This window comes from Lissotriton vulgaris, chromosome 6, assembly GCF_964263255.1.
Source record: "Lissotriton vulgaris chromosome 6, aLisVul1.2, whole genome shotgun sequence".
In the NCBI taxonomy this organism is placed as follows: domain Eukaryota; kingdom Metazoa; phylum Chordata; class Amphibia; order Caudata; family Salamandridae; genus Lissotriton; species Lissotriton vulgaris.
In genome coordinates this window covers 753,286,813-753,313,853 of record NC_141694.1, presented here as the reverse complement: position 1 = coordinate 753,313,853, position 27,041 = coordinate 753,286,813, and the positions used below count along the sequence as shown (strand labels likewise).

Below are 27,041 nucleotides of genomic sequence, written 5' to 3'. Positions count from 1 at the left end.
ATTTAAGACAGTATTCGTCATATAATCCACCATCCGCTGCATAATCTGCATATTTTAACAACAACAAAAATGGTTCTAGCTCAGACAGATCAAAAGTTATTAAAAACGTCGCTTGGATATGTGTTCATCTGTATTGAAAAACCCTCTGCAAAAGTTAACTGGTCATCTTTCAGTTGTTTATTGAACTGTTGACTCACTGTAGTCACTCTCGTAACTTGTTTTGGGTTGTGCTCTGTCACCCAATTGTTTGTATTGTTTGTATGTGGGTATCCTACATACTTTATAACATTGTGGATGGCACAGTGTTTGACATTGAGCACGCTGGATAATATCCTTCTTATTTCTTAAACTTTGAGGCAGATACAGAGGTGCTGGCAGTAGTGTACCACTGCCATCAAGTGTTCTTAGAATTGCCTATTTATGTATTTGGTTGTTAAACTGTTACTAATGAGATGAATTTGCCCAAACAGTATTACAAAGTGTAAAAAAAAAAAAGAATGAAGTATGGCTTTAAACAAATGTGCTACACTATGTCGCATAATTCGCCCTTTCTTGCTGCATAATTTAAGTCATCCCTGGCGCGTGATTTTGTGTTCCCCACCGCATAATTCCAGTGGCCCAGGTTATATTTAATGCCGAAAATGATTAATCAGACACAGAGAAAATCCCAAAGAACGCAGCAAGGGAGTCGTGTAAGCTGCAAAAAATACCATATTCAACCAGTATAATGAATCTGAATGAGAACTATATTGAGTTTACGACAGCAGCTGCGAATCACCAGACACTGTATGGCTTGTCCTCAGACCCTGAACCAACAAAGTGGCTTGGTACCTTTCTTGCAGAATCTGATCACCATACCCCAATGCAAGTACATCACTGTGTAGTGGAAAAGAGAGTAATAAATCAACAAGGGGCCAACAGGCGGAATATTAATCCAGTACATTTCAGGATCGGGATGACAGCCTTCTCGGGAAGCAACCGAAGAAAGCTTTTCAAACCACCGGTCATTTATTGGGAACCTACTTTAACTGGCTGAGCTCTCACGAGTGTAGATCCTGTATGGTTTACCCGAGCAACTTTGGCTGATGCCCGGTGGAGCTGTCATATGCAGCTAAAGAGGAGTTCCTCGGCTGGCACCTACCCAGCCGGACATTGGGCATGGTTTTCCTCGCCTCCCCGTTGTGTTTTCCTACCTGCATTCCCCACCCCTGTTTACCATTCCCCCTCTACCTCTTCGCTCCCCATAAAACGTGCATACGCGATAATAATCTGACATTATTGTGTTATCTCATGTTTTTTTCTTTTCTACAATCTCTGTACTTGTATATGTAATTATGGAACCTGTAACTCACTGATCCTCGCGTAAAGCGCTCTAATGCCTCCGGGTCTAGCCAGCGCTATATAAAACTTTGCAAATAAATAAATAAATAAAACAGATGAAGAAATATATCGAATATGCAATAGTGGCAGTTACTATAAAGAGACTAACACAGTACTCAAAATATTTATTTAGGATGTTTTAAACTAACGAAATCGTTTCAGTCGCTGGTAATCATGGTTCCGTGGTAATAATATCCAGTGAAGCCAGATGTGCCTTTAATGACTACTAGCTTTTACGTGATTAGAAATAGGCGAGCTGCATCCGCGGCAATGAATCCACTTAATGGGTGAATGAAGTCACTCCGCTGAGGACAGCTGAAATTCCACATCACCGCGCGGCCTGTCATGTCTAATTGCTGCCGTGCTAAACAGGCCACGGCGCTACGCTGACGTGAATGACCTAATGTACTTATGTCATGTGACGGGCAGGGCGCGGGCTCGCGAGACGGTCACGCGCAGAGCAGAGACAAGCTACAATTTGTGATGTCCACAGCCATCATGAATAACATGCAACACTCATGAGTGTCACAACTCACTATTTCCCTAATTTGCCGCGATATTTTTTTTAGTTATTCTATCAGCCTGAGAAAATCCGTTCTTTTCCTGGAGCAGGGCTGCTATAATTATGCACTGGTTTTCATTTAAAATATAGCGGTGTGCAATTGACGGTAGTTTAATTAATCCCACTTCAGATATGGACAGTAGTTTAATTAATCTTACTTCAGATGCTGGACTCTAGTTTAATTAATGTTACTTCAGGGCATAAGGGGAGGGGTTACTAGCCTCCGAGTCACTTATCCTCTGTGTGACGCAGTTAGATTGGAATCTGTCTGAAAAGTTTCTTCATACGGGCACATCTTTGAGCCAAAATGAGGTGCTCTGCGAGAAGTTCGCAATAAAAATTTGTCTTTTGACGCATGGATACATTTTGCACACTTCGAGGGTGGAAAATGGCGCTGAGGTGGAGTCATGACTTGAAGCAGCACCGAAGGCACGGATTGGGCTCTAAGGAAACCACCGAGGAAGCAACGAGGCTGGAGTCCGGGTTTAGTAGAGTCGGCACTCTCTGGGCCAGAGCCTCTGGAATAGCAAAACTGCGGAGTACAGGTGACCTGTGGGCCACAGGTGACCGTCTGGGTTGTGGCCGACGGTAGTAAGTGGCCCTGTCTTGAATACGTCCAGCAAAGTAGATGAAAGTATTCGACCTACAGAGGGTTAGCAGATGAAGCCGGAAACACCAGTTTTATCTTCGTCAGTTTTGGAACCTGCTACAATGATGAGGAAGAGACCAGCGTCGGAGAAGAATCAAGTCTCTGAACAGTGCGAGAAGTGGGACTGTTTCCTTAAGGGAGACGAAGACCTCTCCCCTGCGCCTTGAGACCCTAACGAGTGATTAGCCGCGCTCTGTAAGAACCCTCATTGAGTGACTGATTCCTCCTGTAATCACTTTTTGTTTTTTTGTTTGTAGGTCATTCGGAAGATCATTCCATATCAGATTTACTGACAGCATCAGTCAGCGTTTCATGGTGTACCTAGCTGCCTTTGACAAAATGATCTTGGCCTCCCGGTCTCTGAAGGCCTTCAGATGCGCTGAGAAGCAGGCGTTTTTGGCCAATGGATCACGGTCAGTGTGACACCTCACATGCAGACATCACACATCCAACAAAGACATATTTTTACAGCATCAACGACAGAGTTTAAATCCTGAAACCTTAGGAGGATATGTTTCTCAAAATCCCCAGAACTTAGGCGGATATGTTCCATTTAGTCACTGTAGAAAGGTGAGGAATTTTGACAGTGAAGGGCGAGAAAGCTATTCCTCTACTGTTTTCTGTTTCTCAGGTTACACACAATCTGTGTTAAAAGATCACTGTATTCCTAGGAGCACGAAGTATGGTTAGGTACTCACTGGATAACTCCATGAAGCTGAAAATGTAACTACCTTTGCCAAACTGCATGCTTCTGTTCTGCAGGAAAGAACCAAACCAGCTTAAGGATGGGTCTGGCATCCTGGCCGAAGAATGCAGTTGCTGAAGTAGAATTTTGTGGTACAGGCGTCAAATGCTATAGTAGGAGTCCACAGTTTTCAGCACATCACCCAACAATATAATGAATTTGACCTAGTGCCATGTAAGAGGCAAACAAACGTAGAATATTCAAGATGATGAAGGGAAAGATTGGAATGTGGGTATTTGTATTCCACATCCTTCAAAAGACTATGTTTGGGCATAAAAAAGAGGCTAGACTCTAAATGACTAACGTAATGGGGGATGGGTAAATTTAGCTAGTGCCTAGAAAATAGAGGAGGGGAAGTGGGTGTCATACATCAATAGAGGTTAAACAGCAATGGGATCAAGCAGCAGTCTTTTGAGGAAGGATGCAGTACCAAAATTGTGTTGCGGTGGATTGAAAAACCCAAATGCTTGGTGGGAATGAGATATGCTAATGAGTTCAATCAGACTGAGCAGTCTAATTCACAACTTAACAGAAGCAACCTCCATTACTTACATTCTGCAGCATTTTCTTCTCCTTCGAGGCTGTGCTCTGTGCAGCCTCAAGAGCGGTATGATGCTTCCTCGATAGCTCTTCTAACATCTTTGCTTGTGCTTCTTTAAACCGCTGCGCTTCCTCTTCGAACTGAATTTTCAAATTCTTAATTTCTTTCTCATAATACTCTTGCTGATTTAGCTTTGCTTCATTTATCTTCTGTAAAACAGAGCACACGTTCGGGAAATCATTTGTTGTCAGACAAACAGGCGAGAAAAACCTATAATGACCAGGTTACCGAAATGAGTGTAATCAATTTACAACTTCTTGCAGCTTATAGCTGGGGTAACTCTTGCAGTGGCAATCGATAGGAGGGAACAAACTGCACCACATGTCCGAAAATATTTAGAAAATAGAACAAATGACAAAAGGGAAGTCTTTACAAAATTTTGGGTATTTGAAAATAATAAGCAATTTATAAAAAAAAAAGTAAATTATTGAAAAAACGTATTTCTTGTCACTTCCTTCCACTCACTAAAATGATTGTAGGAAGGATAGAAAATGTAGTTTATATGTATGAATTGATTCAGGTTAATCCTCTGCCACCATCACTTACACATCACTGAATATACAACAAGGAATAAGAGAACATTGATCAGGATAGGTGCCCAATAAAGTGGAGGTAAACATTAGGAATTCTGCTGACTGGAGAGACATGGATGATAGCTCTTATTATTGTAAGAAAATGAATGATTAATTGGGGTGGGTGGTAGTCCACCATAGGTAGAAAAGTCACTAACCTGTTATGCCCAGTAAAAGGTTTCAGTAATTAAACCTGAGCTCAACCCCTGCTAGGTATGACAGAGCAGATAGGTTTAATTCAAAGAAAACATGTCATGCATTTAGAAGTACCAAAACAGTTGAAAAGCCAAAGACATTACATAACAAAAATCCAACTCCAATTTATGAAAACAGAGAATAAATTAATTAGCAAAATTATAACAAAATGAGAAAAATCCAAACAGAGAACTGGAAATCTGAATTTTAAAAATGTAAATTAGAAAAAGGTGCCTAAAAAAAGTAAAGCACTTTTGATAGTCTAAGGTAGTCTGCGATGGAGCACAGGTCGGATACACCAAGTAGGTTCACCCTGGTCTGTGATTTTACCTTGGAGCTTTGTCTCTGAAACGGAAGTTAAAATCCTTCCAGCAGGGCAAGGTTGCAGGCTGTGTCCATGATGAGTTCAACTATGCTGAATAGCCAGCCATTGGACGCAGCCCAACTGAAGCCGTTGGTTTGGCTGAGAAAAAATCAGCCAGGAAAATTCAAATTTTGTGCCCTAAGAAGTCCTCTTGTCATCCATTCTTCTTCCACCTTAGCCCGGTCCAAATTTCCATGATGGGACTTAGGACTTGATTTATATATTGGCGGAGAGGGTACTCCTTCGCAATGGTGACAGAGTTCCCTCCCCAAAATATAGTGGTCATCCTGCCAAATGTAATTGATTATGAAGTATGGCAATGGTGGAGATTGCTCTGTCCCCACCGTGGTCAAACTTCTCTGATGGCCCTGGGGAGTAGGGGCGGTAGGAGTAATGGCTACATGTCCACCCACCCAATCTAGATGGGGGTACATGAAGTCATTTTTTACTGTTGCCTACTGCCAGTCTAAACCTGGTGGTAAAGAACATTAAACACATTATAATGCTCCCCACTACCATGGGAGAAGCCACGCATAGTGAGAGGAACATTCTTTTTTTTCTTTAAAGAAAAAAAAGAAAGTCCTTTTTGGAATATTTTGTTGTTAAAAAGAATCCTGTCTTCTACAGAACTTTGTAGAAAACAGTAAAATGCACTGGCAGGAACCACCGTCACAGTATTTCCTTTACAAATGACCGTCAGCTAGTCAGTCATTTATAAATCTGGAGGCCAGAGTAGTCTCGGTCTGCCAAACGTAAAGTCGGCCACCAGGCCAAGGAAGAACACTCCATCTGCAGGGTTTGGGCCCAAAGGCTCTTTTCGGAGCTCAGAATCTTCCAGTGGGACAAGGTTAGAGGCTGCATCCAACAATGAGTTTCACAAGACTGGATACCTTCTAACCGAGGGTCTGCTGAAATGGATTTGCTGCTGTGGAGAAGCTCCACGTGGGAGAAACATTTTCCTTAGCCCCCCGAATTTGTACATTGGGCAGATTTGCTCGGTGGTTACTCCCAGTCCTCTGGAGTTCTGGAAGTCCAAACATTTTCAAAGTCCCAACTTTTCAGAGATGTTAGGAGAATTCCAGTTAGACAAAGCAACAGGTCTCAGCACCTCAGGAACTGCACCTTGGGATCAAGACACACACCAGCAGGAACCAGTCCATGTCCAGTTGCAACTGGTCAGTGGGGCACTTCAAGAAAAAGGCCTCTTACAGCTTGTGTCCCTGTAGCCCACAGGAGGTCAGCCACCTTACCACTGGAGTCCACTTCTTTGTCCTGGGTATAAGTGAGAGCAGGTTCAGTCCTTCATGCATCCTCGCAGGTCTCAAACAGCAGCAGATGCAGTCCTTCTTCTGTTATTCCAAAGGTCAAGAGTCCAGAGTGTGTTCTGAGACTGATGCCTTGTGGTGCCATTTATGCTTGGCACCAGCTAGTAGGTGAGTCCTGGCTCTTTCTCAACCAATGGGGCAAAAGGTTCCCAGAGGCAGCTCTACCCACTATTGCAGCCATTCCTGTTTGGCTTACTGCATAAAGTTCCACAGTGCAACTTAGTCTCAAAATACAAGATTGGGAAACCCTTCTTCCCTTCTGCAGAGCCTGTGTTTCCACCCAGAGGTGAGGACAGGGTAATAAGCAGTCCTATCTTCTGTGGTCACTCAAAATTGTCTCTGGAGGTAACTCTACTCCCACTGGGTTTGGTGCAATCCTCACTAGGGGCCGTAGGCTGGTCCTCCCCAAGTGTCACCAGATATTTACTTGTGGTAGGGCAGACCCTTTTGAAGCTAATTAAGTTCCAGGGCCAACCCCAACTCCTCCCCACACCAAGGCCATTGTTCCTGCTCTGAGAGCAGTTTTCACACCTCATTAAGGTCAAGCACTTGCTGGAGAGCTCCTGGAGAATATCAATCAAGTGAGCAGGGTGTCAATATCCCTAAATATGCTTCTAGGGAGAATCACCGGCAGAGAAGCTAAATAATATAACAACTGCGGCAGAGCCACCACCTTGGCAATCGCTATGTGCCCAGACAGAGGCAGCCTTTTGCAAAACTCCACTCCTGCTCTCACTGAAGCCACCACTGCCCAATATTACCCTACAGCAGGTCTTTGCTGACCTCCAGATATTTCAGCGACTCAGGTGCCCACTGCAGTCCTACCAGAAACAGGGGCTGGGCTACCTGCACCTGAACAGGAAACAGTCTGGTCTTTTGCCAATTGATACAGAGTCCTGAGACGACCCCAAAACCATTTAGCAAGCAAATTGCCTTCACCGGATCAGTCCAAGCAGCTTTTGAAAAGAGCCAACAGACACCCCTGCTGGGTCCCCCAACCCACCGCATATGTAGCAGAAATAAAGCCCAGTTTTAACTTGTGCCTGTCGGATTAAAGTACAACAGTTTAGTACAGGCCACAAAGTCTATCCTTAGGTTTATTGCCCCCATCATCTCATAAAGGTACACCCAAGGTACACCCAATCCAGGCTATAGAATGCCTTCTCAATGCACAGTCATACCTACCCCGTCGCCCTTGGAACATTCCCCATCCTGGAGTAAGTGCAGCAATTTGCAAATATTGAGTGCCGTATTACGACCAGGGATAAAGCCTGTCTGCTCCCGATAGATCAATGCAGTCATATCAGTCAACAAACAAGATGCATGCACCAGACTCAGATCTTATAGTTGACATTCAGCATCGACAGCGGGCAATATGCCTTCATGTCAGACCAGGGGGGGTCCAGGCTTAAACAACAGCACCACAAACGCATCCCTGATGGACTGTGGTAAAGAACTCCACTCTCTAGCAACCCGGTACAACTCCACCAACTTGGGTGCCAATTGTTCAGTACACACAGCATACAATTCCACAGACAGCCCATCGGAACACAGGTCCTTCCCTCTGGCCATCCCCTTTAATCACTACCCTAATTTCCAGTAAGGTGATAGCAGAACCCAGAGCACTGCCTCCTCCAAGGCCAAGAAGGGCAGCGACAAAGCAGCAAGAAAGTCCAATACTCCCTGTTGCCCAGTACCGGAGTCCCCAGCATACAGTGCCGTATAATACAGTCGAAAAACTGCTCATTAATGTCACTCAGTTTATACAACCCCCAGGACCCACTTTAAGTTGCAGTATGAGAGACACTTCCTTTGAGGGACTAGCTAACCAAAACAACAATGTACCGGAATTTTCCCTCTCAGCATGCGCCTTGGTCATATATTCCTAGAAATCCTAACATCGGTGCCTCTCCATGTGCTCAGCCAATCTCTCTTTGGTATCCAGCAGAGACTGATGGAGTGCAGAGTTCTCTGTCCGCTGCCTCAACTTCCCTAATGGCCTGCATTTTAACCTCATTCACCAGTGTCCCCCACCTCCCCTGCAAAGCACTGCCCACTGATGACTGTTTTGAAGGCATCTCATTCCATTAATGGCGCGGATGCAGTGTTCATCCTATGCAAAATTGTTTCTAATCCCTTCTTAAATAGTCTGCCCGAAGACCTGGCCATCCAGCATTTCAGTCTCCAGATGGGGATAGATGTGCATGTGGGGGTCCATGACAAAGGCAAGGGGATTGTGATTGGACACAGTTCTGGACAATATTCCCCATTCATTTCTGACACATGTACATCAGAGCCATATTATGCATTTTCATTGTTTGCGCTGGGCGCACCTATTAAAAGGTGCACCCGGTGCAAACAATGAAAGTGCACCCTATTATGGTGAATGCGTTGCCCCCAGGGATGCCGTGAACTCGAGTTGCCCCAGGGTAGCACATTCATGTGATAACACAAATTTGCTGCTTGCAGCCCCTCCGTGTTTTCACACTGCAGGCAGCACCCGCCTGCACTTTTACAGGGGATTAGAGATCCCATTGCAGGCGGGTGCATTCAGTGACTGCACCGCGTGCAAGCAGATGTCTGGGAGGGTCAATAGACCCCCTTTGCCTCCTCTCAGAGGCGCACTCACAGTGTGCCACCTAGATGTTGGTGCACAGTGAGTGCGTCCCCTGAGAGCTTCTTTGCATTTGCGCCTGCGCCCCTTCACTAAAACCAAAATGTCCAGAGGGCAAGCAAAGCGGGCGCAAACGCCTGTTGCACCCCCGGGGCACATACTGCAATAAGGCTCCAGGAGTGCACAGCAAGGTTTCAAGACAGACATGGAGCTCATGGAGGCCAGACTGAAATGAATAATCCCTGTCATGGGGGTGTGGAACCCTGCAGGTGTCCAAGAGGACCCCAGTGCACCTGCCAATCTCTTAAATTACATGCCACCCATGACACTTGGGAATTAGGCAAGGTGGGTAAGATCTATCGAGCCTGTGGTCCAATAAACAGTTAAAATCTCCCCCGCTCCGCACCCGTGCATATTACCTTGGTAATGCCATTAATCGTGCCTGTATTACATTGTCCCTGGGAGTTGGGGGTCTTGTTCTTCCTCCCTTTAATCTGTTCTGAAAATCAATAAAATATTTAAACCATAAAATCTCCCCCCGACAACACAGCGGTCATATAAAGGGCAAGAACATTTGACAGATCATCAAAACAAATGCCCCAGATCCACAATAGGAGCGTAGATATTAACAAAAGTGATATCCCTCCCCCATTCGACCATTAATCACCATAATGTCCAGCCTTATCTGCTACCTCCCCCAGGATTTGGAAGGGGACTCCTGGGCGCACCCAAAGAAGAACTCCTCTCGCAAAGGCAGAGTAAGCAGTACAAGATACCTGATTCCCCAACATCTACACAGTGTGCCATCCTCAGCAGCAGTCAATTGGGGTTCCGGAAGTAGAGGAATGTGTATCCCCCTCCGTCTAAGAAAAGACTGGACTTGATAGCATTTTGACACATTGTTCAGTTTCCTGACATTCCAGGTGATTATCTAATAACACCCCATGTTACCCATTGCAGCAGTAAACTCAACACATCTGACTTCAGACAGCCAAGGAGGCCCTCCCCAATGACCAGGGCCATAGCAGTGGAACTCGAAGCAACCAGATGGACCTAAATAAACACCCCTCACCCCAGGTCAGTAAAGCAACGACTCCTCATCCAAACCTTTGAACAAAAAAACAAACCCCTATAAGCAATCACACGGAAACGCACTGAGGGGAGTGAATCCCACCGTACCCCACCCCACTGTCAACACCCAAGCCACCTGCCCAAACTTACTGCTGAGAGGTCCTCCAAGACTCCTCTTACACAAGACAATCAGCAATAGCCAGAAACCCCTCACTACAGACTACAAGGTCACAGGTGAACCTGACCCCCACCCAACAGAGCTGCTGTAGCCAACAATGCTCAGATAATGTCATCCACTGAGCGATGCGTAACCACAGCAGTTCCAGGCCACAGTGGAACTTGAAGAACCATCCGTCACTGTGTCTTGCGGTACAGAGTTGACAGAATGGGAAGAGGGTGCACCCCCATAATAATCATGGAGGCCGCTGCCGCCACCGCTTTCCAACAATCATGTTGCACTTGTGTGAGTGTGGGCACCTTCCAACTCCTCGCTGACCTGCTCTCTGCGTGCAGACAACCACCACCCCTCAACATACGGTCCTCTGGGGGGAGGCCCCACACCGCGGCTGTTTGTCAATAAGTCCCACACTTCCTGAGAGGATGTGAAGGACTCCCCCGTCAGTGGAAAGGTGAGGTTACGCAGGCAACAACATAGCATTATGAAGACCCATTTGACAGAGGTACTTTTTCGCCTCGATAAACGACGCCTGCTGTTTCTGCACTTCTCTAGTAAAATCAGGAAATACCATTATTCTGTGATTGTCCAACATCAGTTTACTGTGGATATGGTCCTGGAGTAGCATTTGGTCCTGGTCCTTATAATGCAACAACTTGGCTACCACAGAGAGTAGCACCGCCCCAATCAGGGGGAGGAGCCCTCACCAGGACCCAGTGTGCCCGTTCCAAGGCAAAGAAAGGGGAGAGACCCACCGGGCCACTTTGTCTTTGAACCAGGTTTCCAGAAAAGACATCATATCACTCCTCTCAAACCTCTCAGGTAGACCAACCACACAGATATTATTTCTCCGGCCCCTGTTTTCGGTATCCTCAGTGCGGTACTCCAATACATTTGTACGCTCCTCTAATGGGCACCAGCCTCTCCTTCTGCATTTCCAGTTCGGATGAGATGTCTCCCAACACTTGTTCTCTCAGTAGAGACTCTCTCTGCCAGTTTACCTTGATCATCTCACAATAGATCCACATCAACAACCACTGCATATATCTTTTGAACCAAAGCCTCCCTTGTATCCTTGATGGCCAGAAGGATAGTGTCCAGGGTAGCAGAGGACTCCCTGTTCCAATGGCCAAGGGGGTGATGCTCCTGGTCCTTAGAATCACTGTGGGAGGGAATTGCCAAACATATAGGATCTCCTCCAACTTTTAGTATTGAATGCCTACTCATGTCCGACGTAGGGAGGGCCGGGAAGAAGAGGGACGTAGTCCCCCCCTTCAAGTCCAACCGATTTGCAGCTTAGTAGTCCACTATGTCTGCAGAAAGGCCCAAACAAGACATCAATCAAAGATCTCCCCAAGGCCTCCGCTACCAAGAAAGGGGATGGGGCCCTGGAGGGTGCAAGCAAACAGAGAACGAGCTTGGAGAGGTGGCCCCATCCCAAGGGAGGAAGACCAACAGCTCATCAAGAGTTTCATGATGAAAATCTTTACAAATATATATATATTTTTAAAGCTGCCCTTATGGACCTCATGCAGAGTCTAAGCGACATGCAAAAAGACCTTGATTATCTAGGGCATAAAGTTGATTCACTACAGTCTACTCAAGATGAGGGATGCCTGGATCTAGAGGAGTTCAGCTCCCACCTTTCTACAATGAACGACTAATTGATCACTCTACAAGAAAAGCAAGATTTGTAGAATCGATCCAAATGGGGCAATATGCGCATCAGAGAGGTGCCACAGGATAAAGAAGGAAACAACAACAAAATTTGGTCAAGAGCATAATAGAGCCACTTCTCGAGGACCCTGGTCCAGGCCTCTTCTGTACTGACAGGGCCCATAGAGCGGGACAACGCAACTAGAACTTGCACAGGCTGCCAGACATTATATTCTGCCTGCATCACTATGAGGGTAAAGACGCTATGAATGAAGCAGTGAGGGGTGGGGGGTGTTTATCTGCTGTAAGGGTTTTGATCTACAACTCTTCCAAGATCTTGGTTATTATGACCATTAAAAGGTGGGCCTTCTGACTGGTTACGTGCTTCCTTGTGATAAAGATGGGGGCACCCTTTTCGCCTGTTCTTCAAATGGCATGGCAAGCGCTGGGCAACCAAATCTTTCAAAGGGCTTGTGGGGTACTAGATCTGCCTATCCCTGACATGGGTGCTATCCCACAATAGACCTTGCCACTTCTGAGCTGCCTTGCATAAATGATAACATGGGCGTGACAGGAGGAAGGCTTAAGCATGTTTTGCAATGCCACGATACAGCCGTTTCAGGCAAAAGAGTTGGTGTTTTGATCTCTTAATAAGGAAATTGATTCACTTATCGTTAATGATGAAATTTCATCCTTATTAACAGAATCACCCATTGTGAACTTCACATCAACTTCGACTCACAAATATGTAGTCAAGTATGCCCTGGGACCTAGGCCTTCGATTTCTGATTGACAGGCCATAGGTGGGAGGGTGAGTAGTTGGCAGGCAAACACACGGGCAGGAAACTCCTGATAAATCCCACAGATAGGCGCAGCAACATTACAAGCACCAAGGGAGATTGCCCCAATAAAGTACACCATAAAAAAGTCAGATCTCATATGAGTTAGGAGCACATAGCGAATCAGGACTAGTACACATAGTGATCATGCGCTCCCTATGCTGGACAGCTCAACACATTATCCACTGGCCACATTGTGTCCACGCGATGTCGAGACCTACCTGTAGTAACAATTAGAGAATTCATTTATGACCCCAAAGCTAGCAACCAACCTCACTCGCCAAACATGGTACGCTGGAAATTGTTTACAACCTGTCTTGTTTTGTATAAAAGAAGGGCATACACCAATTGCAAATTGAGACAGTCTTCGAACCTCGTGCATGTAACTGTTCTCCTGGCCGTGATGTTTAATTAAATAAACTGTTCCTGTTTTGTCAAACACCTGCTGTCTTCTGTTTTTTAAAAGATTTCAAACTCAAGTAACAGATCTAGGAGCACACCAGCCTCTCTCTGAGTAGACGAGCCCTAAGCACCAGGGTCAGCTTCTTCTGCTCTGCCTGGTAGTCAACAGCTCCTGCATGGCTGTCACTCTCCTTCCCGCTTCTTCTCAGGCAGGTTAGCCTCCTGGTGCTTCAGGGCAGAGAGGCAACTCTTCCTTCCAGGTCAGACTCCAGGTGAGGTCCATTCAGCTCTGGGAAGCTGGCTGTCAGGCACACATGAGCTCTGGTTACACAGCAACCCTCTGGGTAGTCTTTGGAGCACCCCTTCCTTGATCAAATGATCTTGGAACTAGAACAACAAATGGGTCAGCGGCACTAACTTTTATTCAGGTAAAACAGACAGGGGATGTCAATTCTCTTTCTGCACTCTCAGATCTGGTTTGGGTTGGTACTTCTTTCAAGTGTCATCTCCAGGCTGTCTTTCAGACTGAGCCTTTGTTAAAAGTGATGCTCATACCAGCAGGGTCCTATCCAGTTTGGAGCACCTACAAATGAGGCACAAAGAGATGTGAGTTTTCAGCACTAGACTTTCAATGGCCAGTCTGAACAGTGATCAGGAAAAGAAACAAAAGGCTGACCTACCCTAAAGGACCCTTCACACTCTGAACCACAGAGTCTGGAGTCCCATCTACCACATCACATTTCTTAGGGAGACTTCTCAGCAGCTCTTTGCAGCAAAAAGATCTAACCTATTTCCTAAATGGAGCCTTGACTCCTCTTTCCAGTTCATTGTTTAGTGTTCCGCCGTCCAGATTCGGTAATGTCAGCAGTACACTCCCCTGTCTGGAAAAGCAACCTTGTCTCCACCCTGAACACATGAACAGGACTGAAGTGTCCAAAGATGGAACTCACCGACTTCCATTATCTGGTTTACTCATACACACAAAGTATGCACCACACAGGCCACACATATACAAGCACACAAACATGCACTGGGATGTTAATGCTTGGGCCTGGGTTAGTGTGTAACAGCAGAACCTTACATGAGTGGGCCAGCCCAGTAGGCCCACAGTCCTGAGTCACAGATAGAAAGGTCTGGTCACATCCAATGATTCCCAAAACAGAAATCGGTGTAGACACACCTTGCTTTACATGCATACAGAGTTCAGCTAAAATCCTCACTCGGAATTGGACTCTCAGTGAAGGGGGAAACTCAACTGTACACCACGCAGAAGGTATTATCATACCAAGAAGGACTACTCAATTTGTTTTTTCCCGATTAGGAGTTCTCAGCAGAAATGTGCACTATTTTCATAGGGTTCCCTTTGCCAGTATTTCATGTTTTCATTTGAGGATCTATGTCTCTTTTACCATTAGCTAGTATCTGAATCATGGGTGCAAGAAATATCATGGTGAATTTGCTCTCCGTCAGCTTATACGTTCAAATAAACAGCTATGAAAGCAGCTTTGGAACTGTCAGATGCTTGTACAATACTTCGAATGTTTGTGATGCACTGTGTCATGGGTCTGTGAGAGCCATGCACCATGGGAAACTACACTTGTAACTTGTTAGCAATGTTGTGTTCTATCCAACACGTGTTTTTAATGACAGTTTTAATTATACAAATGGGCTTTATGAAACACTGGTTCTCATTGGTGTCATTTGCTGAACGATACACAATTTAAGAGACTAAAAAAAAAACATACACTAAATGACATATTAAAGACAAGTCACCACAGACCGCCACGTAGGAAAGTAAAAAGGAAATTTATATCTGCAAACTTCAACAAAAATTACTTAAAGACACAAGTACAAAATGAAACACAATGCAATGTGTCCCCAGTGCCACATCTATAACAAAGATAAATACAAAAATCAGGAAGTGAAAACAGGCAGATATACTGGTAAGAAACAATAACATCATTTTATCAAAGAATTCTATGTCACAATTTCAACAGTTCCTTTGTTTGTGTGTTGCACATCTGTGTTGACGTTTTAACCCTTAATTAGATACAAGGGCGTGGTATGTCTGATATACTAAAGCGCACATGCACACCTAGATGCGGCGAGGAAAGATTGTACTCACTCAAGGGTAATGCCCCTGGTGTTGATGCCTTAATCACTGTGTGTGGAAGAAGGCCACATTCAGCTAAAACATCTCCAATTCGAAGCACACCGCATAGAGTCTATGCCCCAGTACTGATGCAATGCTTTAGTATATCAGACGTAATCACAATCTCATTTCAATTGCCTATTGAGCATTGACTCTCAGATGTCCTCCATTTCCCTGGTCCTGTTGAGATCCTTGTATACTATTGAGAATCCGATTTGCCTAAAGCCTGTTTCGTACACTGGTTCTCATGGGTCTAAGGGTTGCTCTTGCAGCCAGATACGATTCATTATACAAATGCCACAGGAAGGAGCTTTACCAGTTTCTGACTGTAAAACAAGAATAGTCTGTTTCAAGACTCAAAGAATGCAATAGAGGCTTTAGGAGACATTTCTGACAGCTCCATACTATTGTAGTCTCTGCGCAGCATTAGAGCATGATCAACCTTTCCATGGATGTATGATCCGAGACAACCCGGCTGTGTTGCAAACCAGCTACTGGTAGGCCGAATGGCCCTCACCACAGCACCTCCAAGGCCAGAGGACAGGGAGCTGCACTGATGACATGCAACTAACTGGACCAGTAGAGTGCCAGCTTCTGCACTGCCCACAGGCTTTTGGTCACCGAACCGCTGATGCCCCCATTTTCGCATACATCAGCCTCACCGGGAAGGAGAACACCCACCCAACACCTCTTGTTTTCTACTTGTTGATCACTACACACAACAGCTCTGAGGGAACACCAGATGTTGGAGGCAAGTGACTATGTCTGCCTCTACTCCACACACCGCCCATCTCCTCCCAAGCTGCCAACCAAAACAACAGACTGCTGTGATAGAGGATCCTAGGCCAAGGTGGCTGTCAGGAACCTTTACTGTACAGGGAGGGGGTAAAATGTGGCAGTCTGGCAGGAATGCAGGAAAGTTAGACTGCTCTGGAGGGCATCTTGTTTCCTCCCTGTGCTGAACTGATGTCTTGATGTTACACAATACAGGCAGCATTTCAAAATGTATTACATCTTGCTTGAGCAAGCATCTGGAAATCCCACTGGCCGTAGATCAAATATCTTGTTAATCTGAAGGCACCCCAGTCTAGTGGAAGACTTCCTGTTCTACGCAATGATCGGTATTCAGTCAACTGAAAGGTCTAAGTCTTCAAACTCTAGACTTTATGGATTCAGGCCAAGGGATTCAGGCTATCTGTTCAAGGTTGGAAACACTGAACTGTGAACTGTGACAGGGGAAGTATATCAAACAGTAATCTTGACTGTAGCAGCTAGAGGAATCTGAATAAGCCCTATTTGCTTTAACCACCTTGATCACTCCGGATGAGACAAAACAAAGGAAGTTTTAATGGATATTGTTTGTTTTCTAGTCTTTTCGTCTAGCGATGGAAAAAGGCTCTTATTCTCCTAGTTGACAAGCAAGTCCATCTTCGGAATCTCTGTTGCAGATCACAAAGCATGAGATATAGATGACAGTGACAATGTCCCTCGCACCTGCAGTAGCCACCAGCGAGTGCAAATGGCTCAGTTTTGGTCTATCATAATAATGTAATGCAATTTATGATGGCACGATAATTTACAAACCAGTTGCACTGGGAGATCGAAGTTTGAAAAAGAGTGTTGCATATGATCTGTAGAGTGATGCCTTTTCCAAAATCCAGTGCTTGATCTTTACCATTATCAACAAGATGTGCAAGGGAAATAAAATAAATTCAAGTGAAAGTTGTTCAACAACTTGTATTTTAAATGTTGTATGTAGGGTTTATGCTGATGCCTCTATCACAGATATTGCCCGTGATTTGCTTAATATGAGGCTGTTACCATAGTAAGAGCTTGGTTCTGATAGAACCTCAGATATGGAAAGTTTAATAAAGCTACATTTGTTGATATAGCCTGCTAATTCTTAAATATTCTGTAAACTGTCATCTGCGTTCCAGACAGCATTGCAGGTGCCACTGTATACCCTAACTTTGTTAGCAGTCTCTTGCCCAATTGTTTTTTAAAACTAGAAGCAACATTGCCTATAGCAGTAGATACAGAGCATTGTCAATTTTATATATTTACCTTTTCTAAGGCCAAAATTTGCTGCCGCTGCCGTTCATCCAGATTTTGGTTTTTGTTTTGCAGCAGTGTTCTTTCTTCTTCTAGTCTAGCTATCCTCTCTTTTATCCTAGATTTTTCAGATTCCAGGTCCCTTATTGTTGCCTCCTGTGTCATTTGCGTGGCTTGAAGCAATCCAATATGGCCTGCGGGTAAAAGAAAATGTTAACATTAAAACTCCTGACTGGACAAAAAATGCTGTCAATCATACACGTGGCATGCAATAGTGTACATTTCAACTGCATACAAGTAGGTGGTGCATTTAATGTATGTCACCCACTTATTGTCTAGGTAAGGAGTGGCTAATGTACGTCCAGAAGAACTTTTTATCATTCCTGATATCGATATCTTCAAAATCAGAAACAGACTTTGCTGGCTAGGACAAACACTGCAAAGCCCCTCCCTTAGCTTCACTATCAATAACTATTCAGATTTCAACAACTTGTAAAGCACTTATTCAAGGAAAAATAACTATTTGTAGGTGCTGCACAAAACAACTAAATTGCATACTAAAGTTCATAATCCTCTTCAACTTGTTCATGCATGGGGCAAGAAAAGGTCTGCCATTTTTCCATTTAATCAATGTGGATTTACATTTTAGTTTCTGGTATGGTCTACAATTGCAACAGATGTGTTTTTTTACCCTACTTTTGTGTTGATTTCCAAACAGCATTACCAAATCACTGAGACAATAATCATAATAATTTCTTATCAAATACCTGGAAGCGAAGGTTGAACTTCAATTTATGAAAATATGATTTATAATCGAGAAGAGAAAGATGAGTCAGAAATGTTCAACATCTAAAATAATTGATTTAGTATATGTGCACCCTGCGGCTCCTAAGACACAATACTGTGTTCATTTATCCGGATTACTGAATAACGCAGTAAATTCCAACGTTTTACCCTTCACTTGTCACATGTCTCTCTGCATGGCGCCTCAAGTGCAACAGCTATGCCAGTCACCCTGCAAGAGGATTCAAGCTGCATCTCACTGATGAGGCCCAACAAGGTTGAAGCTGATCTTGGTTTGCTTGTGCTGCTGTACAGATGGAGCACAGGCAGTTCGGACATGCCTGCTAACATTGGAGGAGGACCAACACTGATGAACATGGTTGCTCCAGGCCTGGAGAAAACAAACTGTGGACTAGGATGTGGCCTGGAGTAATTGCCAGAGGCTGAGATTAATTCAAGACTTCTACCTACCACCTTGCTATTGTTTCTATGAGTAAATCCTACGGTGCGCGCAGCTTATTCAGGCATATTAATCTTTCTATTGGTGTAGGACAATTTCTGATAAGCCACAACGAAGCAAGGATTGGACTGGAATGATTATGGGTAGGACAAGGTTTATTGTGCCAAAACGTGGGACTTAAATTGATGTTTTTTTTCTTGTGCTGAGCAACTGACAATACTTTCCCCAGCTTTATATTATTCCCTTTTGACTATGAAGATGCTGTTTTATTTAGGAAATATGAACACTGAACAATATCACACTAAGAAAATGAACTGTCAACTAGATAAGGACAATTAGACAAAGGCCTGCCTGTGTCGATAATACAGGTAACACTACTGTTTACTAATTCAACAACTATGGGCAGGGCCACAGAAATTATGCAGCAGAGGAGGCCCAAATTATGCAGCATGGTTCACTAAATTATGCAGCAAGAAAAGACAAAGTATATAATGCAGCACATTTTGTAATATTATTATTTCATTAGTTTGTCATTTTCACACCTTGTAACAGTGTCTGGGAAAAGAGTTCACCTTATTAGTATCAATGAAATACCCGAATACGGCAATATGCAACTGAAAGATGACCACCTTTGCGAAAAGCCTTCTGGGGTGCAGAGAGTTACCATAGTTTTCGTAACTTGTCATAATTACAATGCTCTGTTACATAAGGTGGACATTACGGAAGATGTGGAATCTAGAACAATTGGATACGTGCCTGGTGACTCTCAAATAAACTGCATGGCATTTTATCTTCAATTTTCTCAAGCATAAATTAGATTTCAAGACCTACAGTCTGAGTTGTTTGTCTGGTACCCACAATGTTTATTCATAACACTGTTTGTGTAGTCAGTCAGTCTTGAGAAGTAGTCTCCAAATCATCCGCCCATCCCTCCTATCTTCTGTAAGAATATTCAGAATATTCAGATCCTTTAACCTCACCACCATTAGTATATTCAAGTACTGGAAAGTAGGCCCATGACACAGATTTCCTCAAACAGCTCAACATACATCGAATACCTCTCAATTAGAAAATCAAATTCCAGTTTCAGTTTGAGAAATCTGTTTCCCTACTGGTGAGCCTTGGGAAGACCATCCCCTCTTCATGCACATGAGGATTACTCAAACATGATTAGGCCTCCCCTTTCGCAAAGAAATGCATTGCTGTTTTAAGTTTTTCTTCATTGTGGCCCAATCCAGCACACAGGAGTCTCTTCATTTTTGTATTCAAGTGCTTGGGAACTGTACTGCCAGCTATTCCTGGTCATATTAGAGTTCACCAACCAGTCTGTGAACACTTTTATCAAACTGTTTAAGTCTACATTGAGTACAGGCACTGCATTATGTTGACTACATTTCTGAGTTTGTTAGCAAGGCTAAAGTAAAGCTTGAGTGCCTTATTCATGAGAGTCTCTCTCACCTAATTCTAATGTATACAATTTGAATAGCTTAGTAATCAACATGGGTGAAAAATATTTACAACATTTGGCAGACAAGTTATGATCCGTACACAAATTTTTATGTGTTTTATTTGTCACTTTACTTCTAGCCTACTCAGCAGCCACATGCGCTGATAACATCTCTAAAGCATAAAAATAAATGTGATGGATGGAATGCTTGAATTAATCTCAGCCACCGATAATTACTCAGAGTGGAATTCCAATCCATCATTATTTTGCTTACCATGTAACCTAAGTTTGGTCCCTGCTATATGCAAATCAGTCATGTCCCTACTCCAATCGCCCAAACTACAAAGCCAGGTCCTCCCTGAACCAGAACACTAGCAACCCAGGACTAGTTTCACTCTAGTTATGGACTCATCAGACAGGTACAGCTTGGTTCCAGTGACACAGCCTGTACGGGATTTTTGTCTGGGCATATCCGTCCCATTTAGGGTGACACATTAAACTATACAAAAAAGTGATGGATGAAATGCTTGAATTAATTTCAGCCACTGGTTATTGGCAGTTCGGGCTGGACTGGTCCTATCAGAGAAGGATCAAGACTGAATTGCATAGAGCTGGGTTAAAATCAGCCATATAATTTTTATCACAAATTTCCATTCTTGTACAGTCAGTGTTTTGCTGACATATGGCTTAAGGTGTTGCATATAATTAAAAATTAGGTTTATTGTTATCAACAATCTAATGCCGATTTCATTCAATGGTAATAGGTTACCTTTTTTGTTCATAAATGTGTAGATATTATCAACCTATGGATTTGAATATGTAAAGAATTCAAAATACACTTTAGCACACCATATTAATAATGTTTTAAAAAACAATTCAGAACACAGTACTCCCAATTAAAAAAAAAAAAAAAAATATATATATATATATATATATATATATATATATATTACCTACTGGCGATAGCCAGTAGGTATATATAGTTAGGATTTTTTCTCTATGGAACTTTTGAAAATTCTATGCCTAATAACTTTGGCGTTTGTGGACGGAATCGGCTGAAATTTTCAGGAAAATGGCACATTTTGTTTCTGAGCAGCCCCTGAAAATTTGGTGGGGTTTCGTCAAGGGGGGGCTGAGAAAAAAGGGGGGTCCCAAAACGCGTTTTTTGCATTGAGTTTTCCATAGGGCGGTTGGACTCACTTTTAGCTCGAACGGCTGAATGGATTTGCACGAAACTTGGCAAAATTGTAGGGACTGTTAGCCCGATGTGCCTTTGCTAGGTCTCAATATATGTGCTTCAGTGGATTTTGAGAAATTAACGTTTAAAACAAGATATATATCTGTAACAGCGCTCCGGGCAGCGCTCCGGTTCGCGAACTTTTCGCGTATCGGAACTTTGCGAAGCGAAGCTGATTGGCTCTCCGGTGTCTGTCAACATTCTAAACAGTCCGGAGCGGCCGCCATCTTGTCTCTCGGTAGGATCGAGAGACAAGAGGAGGCCAAAACAAAGGGGGAAATGAAGGAAAGGGGGCAAGGTAGACCCCTTCTGACCCCCTAGGATTGATGAGGGGGATATTATACAGCCTCGCCGGGCCCAAAAAAAAAAAAAAAAAATCCGATTTTTTCGCCGTAGAGACGCGTCTTGGTTCGCGAACCGGGCAGCTAACCGGGCAGCTAACCGGGAAGCTAACCGTCAGTGTAACCCAAAAAAAAAAATATATAAATTCCGATTTTTTCGCCGTAGAGACGCGTCTTGGTTCGCGAACCGGGCAGCTAACCGGGCAGCTAACCGGGAAGCTAACCGGCAGTGTAACTCAAAAAAAAAAAAAAAATCAGATTTTTTCGCCGTAGAGACGCGTCTTGGTACGCGAACCGGGCAGCTAACTGGGCAGCTAACCGGGAAGCTAACCGGCAGTGTAACGGGAGTCTGAGGAGTAGCTGATTGGCTGTCAATATTGTAAACAGTCCGGAGCGGCCGCCATCTTGTCTCTCGGTAGGATCGAGAGACAAGAGGAGGCCAAAACAAAGGGGGAAATGAAGGAAAGAGGGCAAGGTAGACCCCTTCTGACCCCCTAGGATTGATGAGGGGGATATTATAAAGCCACGTGGGGCCAAAAAAAAAACAAACAAAAAAATCCGATTTTTTCGCCGTAGAGACGCGTCTTGGTACGCGAACTGGGCAGCTAACCGGGCAGCTACCGGGAAGCTAATCGGCAGTGTAACGGGAGTCTGAGGAGAAGCTGATTGGCTGTTATCATTGTAAACAGTCTGGAGCGGCCGCCATCTTGTCTCTCTGTGGGATCGAGAGACAAGAGGTGGAAAAAAAAAGGTGTAAATGAATGAAAGGGGTAAGGCAGACCCCTCCTGAACCCCTAGGATTGATGAGGGGGCTATTAAAGTTCCCTGGGGGGTGAAAAAAAAAAGATTTGCGATTTTTAGCGGTAAAGGTGCTTCCTGGTACGTTAACCGGGCAGCTAACCGGCAGCGTAACGGGAGTCCGACATATTGTGTTTTTTGAACGTTTGTGATATGTGCACGTGTGGATTTTGTCTAATTAAGGTTAAAAAAATATATATATATCTTTAAGCGTGTTCTGGCGCGCTTACGTTTTGGGTTTGGTTTGCGCTGCAGAGACGATACGTCACGGTTATGCGATGCATCATGAGGCGTCTCACGGGCTACGTGATACGTCACTTAATAAAGAATATATTTTACAGCTATAGATATTAGCTTTTAAAAAACCAATGAAATTCACAGAAAAAACCATAGGTTATAGACCATATATAGTTAGGAATTTGCATTTACAAAACCTTGAAAATTCACTGAAAAAACCATAGGTTATAGACCATATATAGTTAGGGATTAGCATTTAAAAAACCTTATTTTATTTGCACAAAACCATTGAAATTCCATATATAGTTAGTTGCACTAACTATATATCGCGGACCCGCAATCCACTGCTAATGATGTCACATATTACATCATTCATGACATGGTCAGTGACATCACTGATGACATCACTGATGACATCTCAAATGACATCACTGATGACATCACTGATGACAACACCCAGTGACTGTATGTTTCTGTAAAGTTAAAATATGTCTTACATATTGAAGAATGAGTGGATGTATAAGTGTCTGGATGAAGGATTTAGTAGGTGCATGACTGACTGTATGAGAGAATGATTAAATGTGTCTCACTGAGTGCATGGGTTAGTGATTAAAGTGTCTTAATTTGGCAATCAATATTTATGTTCTTCTGTAAACTGCTGCATGTTTAAATCAGTAGCTATATCAGTAACTATATGGGTTATTGAATGGTTGCCCAAGTATTTGTATGGGAGACTGAGTGTGTGTGTGGGTGGCTGGGAGGTGTATAACTCTGTGCATAGATGTGTGAGCGGTTGATTCCCTAGGTGTATGGGTTCAAAAGTGCATGTAGAAACAGCTGTATGGACAGTTGACTGTGTGCATGAGTATATTGGTGAGTGAATGGATATCTCAGTTCTACATGTCAAAGTAAGTACATATGTAAAACACACTCCATGTGAGAGTTGACATATATAAATAACTGAACATAAGAGTCAGTGAATGTGAGAGTGGATGTATGAATCATTGTGAACTTGTATCAAGGATTGTATAAGAGAGTAAATATGTGTTAGTATATGTTTGAATAAGTAAGGTGTGTATAACTGTATAATTAAGGAAATGGAGATGTGATTGATTCTTTGCATGACTGAATAGGTGTGTGAGTAACTCCATGGATGTGTGACAGTCTGTGAGTGCCTGTTTACACTGAGTGTATCAAAGGTTATATTAGAGTCTGAAGATGTATTATCACATAAATGATATCATCAGTGATGTAATCAGTAATGTCAAATGAGATGTCAGTGATGTCATCAGTGATGTCATTTGAGATGTCATCAGTGATGTCATCAGTGATGTCATTTGAGATGTCATCAGTGATGTCATCAGTGATGTCACTGACCATGTCATGAATGATGTAATATGTGACATCATTAGCAGTGGATTGCGGGTCCGCGATATATAGTTAGTGCAACTAACTATATATGGAATTTCAATGGTTTTGTGCAAATAAAATAAGGTTTTTTAAATGCTAATCCCTAACTATATATGGTCTATAACCTATGGTTTTTTCAGTGAATTTTCAAGGTTTTGTAAATGCAAATTCCTAACTATATATGGTCTATAACCTATGGTTTTTTCTGTGAATATATATATATATATATATATATATATATAAAATTATAAATATTATACCCTGCCTATTACCTCTTTACTAAAATGGTCAATAGTTATGGGAAAAATACCAAACCTAATATTTACCGACACTGACTAGCATAGCACAGAACACAGGCAAACTGAAACAGACAACAACATCACTACCTTTCACTTTTATATCGCCAATGATTACCTAATCAGCTAACGACTTGTGATAACTATGTACCATGCTACTACTGTGAAATAACCCTATATTTTGCAAAAATACCACAATAACAAATATCACTAACTTTAGAAAGATTTAAACTTATAAAATAATTACATAACTTAACTGCACTACACAAAATAAACATGTGTGCACCATAATATGTAATACTGCCAAATGTAAACAAAATATGACTCGAGGTTTTTGTGCAACAAAAAATTAAATAAAGTGTATATTAAATATGTTTGATTTAGGAAATGTTGGGACAACCCCCTTTTTCCTTTACATCCCTTTCAGCCAACCCCACAAAACCTTTACTCCTTCCACAAGTAAACGATTGGAAGAAGTCTGCTCAAATGTGGGGACATGCCTCATAAGGGTGCAAAGTTATTAAAGTATAAAACGTTTTTAAAAATCCATTGGTCGATAATATATAGACTTTTCAGAACAAAAATGTCAACCTATTACTACTTCATAAAAGTGGCAATAGGTTGTTAAACCTAATAAATACATGTAACACACTAAACCCATATGTCAGCGAAATGCTGACCATACAATAATGCAAATTTGTCATAAAATCTACATGGTTGATTTCTACCTCTGGTAAACACAGTCATCAGCTAATGAAATCACCAGTTCTAAGCACATGTACTGTGGTAAAATGTGAATTTTGCACGTTATACAATAGCACTAAATATAACTACTTTTTTTACAATGTGTAACTTTACAATTGCTTACAGTATTTGTATACTCAAATTACTTCCATATTTCACTATACTAATTCATCACTAATCCTTATGGGTTCCGGAGGAGCAAGCTACTCGTCAAGAAAGTGCTTCAACACTCCATTAGGGGTAACAAGCGCTATATAAATGCTAAAAAATGCTCCCTCTTCTATCAATCTGCTATCCTTCTCAATCCAAATAACTGACTAATAGCCACCACTCAAACTACTTTCATATTTCACTATACTAATTCACCACTAATTCTTTATGGCTTCCGGAGCAGCGTGCTACTCGCCAAAAAAAAGCCCTTTGACACCACATCAAGGGTAACAAGTGCTATATAAATGCAAACCTTTTCCCTCTTCTATCCCTCCGCTATCCTTCTGAATCCAAATAACTGACTAACCTATCCACCACTCAAATTACTTTCATATTTCACTATACTAACTCAACACTAATCCTTTATGTGTTCCGGAGTAGTGTGCTAATAGCCGAAAAAGGGCTTTGACGCCTCATCAGGGGTAGTGAGCGCTATATACATGCAAATACAATACAATACAATATACAGCCAGAAATGTACCATTTAAATATTAAAATTCATATTTTTCGGCTATAACAATCACGTTTTCACATAATTTTACCATATCTTTCATTTTAAATATTGCACTCTCCACTGTATGCCACTCCTGGTTAGAAGAGTCAGCACTCTACACTATTTACAGTATGCAACTCCACTTTACGACACTCCAGTATATGCCATTAAATTGTACATTAATCTACTGTACGTTACTCTACTCTATTCCACCCAACTCCACTGAACGCCACACCAGTCTACACCAATATACTCTACGCTATTATACTGTTCACAATTGTATTCTATTGCACTTTAGTGTATGCCAGTATACTGGTCGACTCTACACAGTACTGCTCATAACTGTACGCTATTGCACTGTATGCAACTCCCCTTTACGCTATTCCACTATGCCCCAATTTATGGAACGCTACTGGATTGTATGTTATTCCGGTGTATGCTACTCCACTCTATGGCACTCAATTCTACTAAAATGTAGTATACGCCACCGCAGAGGACCACAATGAACTTTATGCTATATCACTTTACAAAACTATATTCTGTGCGACTACACTAAACAACACCTGAGTGTACGTCACTAGACTCTACACTTATATAATTAACCCTACTGACTTGTACAATACACTACTGTATGATACTCCACTATATGCTCAATGTACATCTCAAGACTTAACTCCAGTAAACTCTATGTTATTAGAGTAACACTACTTAATTGTACGCTACTCTACTGCATGGCAGTACACTTTGGGCTATTTCAGGATAATCTATTGCACTGTACCCTATTACACTGTACACCACTGTAGTGTACGATATTCGGCTCTGCACCACTGCACTCCAATATACGCTACTCCACTTTACGCAATTGTACTTTACAACACAACACAATATGGCACTCCATTGTGCCCCACTACTGTGTACCCTATTCCCATTTAAGCCACTCCAGTGTTCCACAGTCCACAGTACGCCACCCAATTCAATGCAATTTTAGTATATAATATAATATATGCCCCTACACTATACAACACTTCACCATAAGCCACTGCAGTCTAGGCAAATTCACTCTATAACATTTACAGGACGTTACTTCACCTTAGCACACTCCACTCTATGGTATCCCACTCTATACCACTGAACTATATGACACTATACGCCACTCAACTGTATCCGTCTTCAGTGTATGCCACCCCACTGTATGCATCTCCACTTTACGCCACTCCGCTGTTTGCCATTT

General features: G+C 42.8%; 1 protein-coding gene across 4 annotated transcripts in view; it reads right to left on the bottom strand.

The window, feature by feature from the left end:
• The window catches only part of FAM184A (family with sequence similarity 184 member A), a 499,679-nt gene that overhangs the window by 214,921 nt on the left and 257,717 nt on the right, over positions 1 to 27,041 (bottom strand). For all 4 annotated transcript variants that reach the window (XM_086926730.1, XM_086926731.1, XM_086926733.1 and 1 more), the window contains exons 4-5: positions 17,367 to 17,548; positions 3,889 to 4,086 (exon numbers count right to left, since the gene is read on the bottom strand). In XM_086926730.1, the coding sequence (XP_086782856.1) occupies positions 3,889 to 4,086; positions 17,367 to 17,548 (380 nt within the window). The remainder of the gene's footprint in view (positions 1 to 3,888; positions 4,087 to 17,366; positions 17,549 to 27,041) is intronic.